This window comes from Echinops telfairi, unplaced genomic scaffold, assembly GCF_000313985.2.
Source record: "Echinops telfairi isolate 266 unplaced genomic scaffold, ASM31398v2 ScPeMD7_23;HRSCAF=83, whole genome shotgun sequence".
NCBI classification, from domain to species: Eukaryota; Metazoa; Chordata; class Mammalia; order Afrosoricida; family Tenrecidae; genus Echinops; species Echinops telfairi.
The window spans coordinates 3,702,647-3,706,486 of NW_022103920.1; the positions used below are offsets into that span (position 1 = coordinate 3,702,647).

The 3,840-nt window shown below is 43.4% G+C and overlaps 1 protein-coding gene across 1 annotated transcript; it reads left to right on the top strand.

The window, feature by feature from the left end:
* Positions 1 to 1,621: 1,621 nt before the first annotated feature.
* Positions 1,622 to 2,563, top strand: LOC101650697 (olfactory receptor 13). The gene has a single exon (XM_004713945.2). It carries the CDS (start codon positions 1,631 to 1,633, stop codon positions 2,561 to 2,563), a length of 933 nt encoding a protein of 310 aa, XP_004714002.1. The 5' UTR covers positions 1,622 to 1,630.
* The last annotated feature ends 1,277 nt before the right edge of the window (positions 2,564 to 3,840 follow it).

Below are 3,840 nucleotides of genomic sequence, written 5' to 3' on the forward strand. Positions count from 1 at the left end.
GTTTGCAGTTTTCTTAAGACCTCATCCTAGTACAGTCCCTTGGGAACCTCCCTCAGGAGGACTCCTGTGAGAGCCCCCAAGCAGTCAGCCCAACCTTGTGAGCTGACTTCTCCACTTGAAAGTGTCTGCCCCAGCAGATCCCGCCAGTAAACACCGCTTTGATTGGACCTTCCTCCTTTTTGAAAAGACTTGCTAATGAGACGGAGACAGGTGTATGACTGAGAGACCTGGTCCGCAGCTGCCCCGGAATTACAGAGGCATATTGAAACACGTCTTTGTTTTCGTTTTGAGTCAACTTGAACTAGAACCCGAATAGCAATACTTTTTTTCACTTTCCCTTATATGTATTTTAATTGTTTTAAGGTTACCAAATCAAGATTTCATTTATTTGATTTGAAAACACACAGAGAGATTTTCTTAATATAATGCACTTAGAATATTCACTACAGTGTTTCTTTTTTTTAATGAATTTTAAATTGTGGATTAGGTGGTGTAGGGGTGGGGTGGGTTAGTTTCAGACCATCAGTTCTGCTTTCAGCAGTTCAAAGCACACATCTAGCCCCTCCTCTACCCCGATTTCTCTTCCTCCCTTTATGGAGCTCTGTCTTCCCTTTCAGCGGCCCTGGTGCCATAGTGGTTACTCACTCAGTGGGCTGCTAACTTCAAGGTCAGCAGTTCGAAACCACTAGCTGCATCATGGGAGAAAGGCAGGGCTTTCTACTTACGCTAAGAGTTACAATCTTGGAAACCCACACGGGCAGTTCTACCTTGTCCTGTAAAGTCACTATGAATTGGCATCAACTCAATAGCAGTGAGCTTGGTTTGAGTGTGGCCTCCCTTTCATGGAAATCCACACCTGCCAGCCGTCTAGTCCACTGCTCCAACTCCCCACCCCTGCTCTCCCTGTCCTGGGAACGTCCAAAGACGTTCTCTTGGTTTTATGCTTGTAGTGGGGTCTCATGAAATATTTGCCCTTTTGTGACTAACTTCACTCAAGACGATGTTCTCCTGTATCATTCGTGTCATGAGGGGTATATACCATTTCTTTATCAGATTTTCTGTCGCTGGGCATGAGGGCTGTTTACAACTTCTTGCTACTGTGAGCAGTGCGGCAATGAGCATGACGTGCATGTGTCTGTCCGTGGCTCTTACTTCTTTAGGGCAAAGGGATTGCTGGCTCCTGTGGGGTTTCTACTGCCAGTATCACTTTCCCCAATGTTGTACACAGTTACAGAGCCACCAGAAGTGGGTGAGCGGTCCGATCTCTCTGTATCCTCTCCAACATTAGTTGTTGCTGTTTTTCAGTTGGATTGTCATCGTTGGTGTAAGGTGATACACGATTTTCCTTTTGATTCACCTCTCTCAAATGGCTCATAGTCTTGAGAATTTTTTCATATGGCTGTTGGCCATTTGTTTGTCATTTTAGGTGAACTCTCTGTGCCTGTCCTTTGTCCACTTTTTAATTGCATAGTTTTTTTCTTACTGAGATATTGCTGTTTTTATAGATTTTAGATCAAGTGTTTCTAAAGACTGAACACACACACACTAAGTATCACAAGGGGAAACTAAGTCTGTCTTAAACAGTCTCTTAAACGTTGAACATTAACTCCGTGTCCTCTTTCCTAGGGAGATGGGAGACAATGTGACATCCATCACAGAGTTCATACTTCTGGGGTTTCCTCTCAGCTCAAGGATCCGGCTCCTCCTCTTTGGCTTCTTCTCCTTGTTCTACGCCTTCACCCTGCTGGGGAACGGGGCCATCCTGGGGCTCATCTCGCTGGACCCCAAGCTGCACACCCCCATGTACTTCTTCCTCTCGCACCTGGCCATTGTTGACATGTCCTATGCCTGCAACACCGTGCCCATGATGCTGGTGAACCTGCTGAGTCCCAACACGTCCATCTCCTTCGCTGGCTGCCTCACACAGACCTTCCTCTTCTTGACTTTCGCTAACACCGAATGTCTTCTGCTGGTGGTGATGTCCTACGACCGCTACGTGGCCATCTGCCACCCGCTCCGGTACTCTGCCATCATGAGCTGGAGGCTCTGCATCACCCTGGCAGTGACTTCTTGGATTATAGGAGTTCTCCTTGCCCTGGTGCATCTGGTGCTACTTCTGCCCCTGCCCTTCTGTGGACCTGAGAGAGTTCATCACTTCTTCTGTGAAATCATAGCCCTTCTGAAACTCGCTTGTGCAGACACGAGTATGAATGAGCTCATGGTCTTGGCTGGGGCAGTGTCCGTGCTGGTGGGACCCTTCTCCTCCATTGTGATATCCTACATTCAGATCCTGTGTGCCATCCTAAGGATCCAGTCCAGGGAGGGACGCCAGAAAGCCTTCTCGACCTGCTCCTCCCACCTCTGTGTGGTTGGACTCTTTTATGGCACAGCCATTATCATGTATGTTGGACCCAGGTATGGGAACCCCAAGGAGCAGAAGAAATATCTCCTTCTGTTCCACAGCCTTTTCAATCCTATGCTCAACCCCCTGATCTACAGCCTGAGGAACAAAGAAGTAAAGGCTGCTCTGAAGAGGCTGCTTGGAAAGGGGAGAACTTCATGAAAGACTCGCACAATAATGAACATACTGCGTCTCGAAGACGGAAGGAACCTTCTCATCCAATACCCAATGCATGGCCATAGAAACTCTAGGGAAATGTTTTCATCTTCTTGACTTCTTCCTATGGGCACTTACCTATGGACCTTTCCCAAGAAAGTGCACTTTGTTCTCACCAGAACTAAAGTTCAGTGCTGCACAAGAAAATGAAAATATGCTACAACTGACTACATTGAGTGTACACTTTAAAAATGATTGTACATGATGTTGCCAATACCATGTAATAGTATTGTGTCTTGCTTTTTTGTTCTGTGAGCAAGACTTTTAGACAAAATTGAATAGAATAGAGTAAGGCACTGAATATGAAAACATTTAAGATATAGATGTTGCTAACTTGCTATTTAAAATAATTTTAATTTAGAAACTGTCATCTCCTTTCAAAATGTTTTCATTAAAATGTTTGTAAGTATTGATACAACAATTCATGATGATTTCTAGAACATAATCAACCTAATTAGGAGGAGCACAGATATGAATCCAAGAGAAAGATAATTAAGAAAGTAATTTTAAAACAGTATAATTTAAAAAATCCTAACATGTCAAGCTAACCAATATATTGGCATATTGTATACATTTTCTTCATGATGAAGTTGTGAGCAGATTGGAAGGAAAACAGAGTCCTAGGAAAAACTACACTTTTCTTCTGGGTTTGATAACTAGTTAATCAGTGATATGATAATAAGTTTATATCAGAAACAATTTAATTATAAATTAAGAGATTTTAGGTACATTAAAATTATCATTTTGCATAAAGATGAAACCCTAGATCTTAACTATGAAATAATAGAAAATAGTAATGAAGTGGTGGGAAAGTAATTCAAATATATCTGTAGACACTTTTTGGTTTTCATCTTTTTCCCAAGTTATAAACTTAATTGAATCTTGGGAATACCACAATTGCATGTAATAGGAAGGTGCCATTGAGTCGGTTCTGACTGATAGTAACCCTGTGTGCCATAGAATGTCGTCCTCCACCATCTTCCTGATTGTCCTTATGCTGGAGCACATCATTGCAGTCACTCTGTCAATCATCTTGTTGAGGATCTTGCTCTGTTTCGCTACCCTTCTCCTTTATAAAGCACGACGTCCTTCTCCAGGGTCTGCTCTCTCCTGATCACAGCTCCAAAGTACAGGAGACTAAGTCTCCCCATCCTTGCTTCTAAGGAGTATTCTGGGAGTACTTCCTCCAAGGCAGACCTGTTTATTCTGTTGGGAGTCTGCAG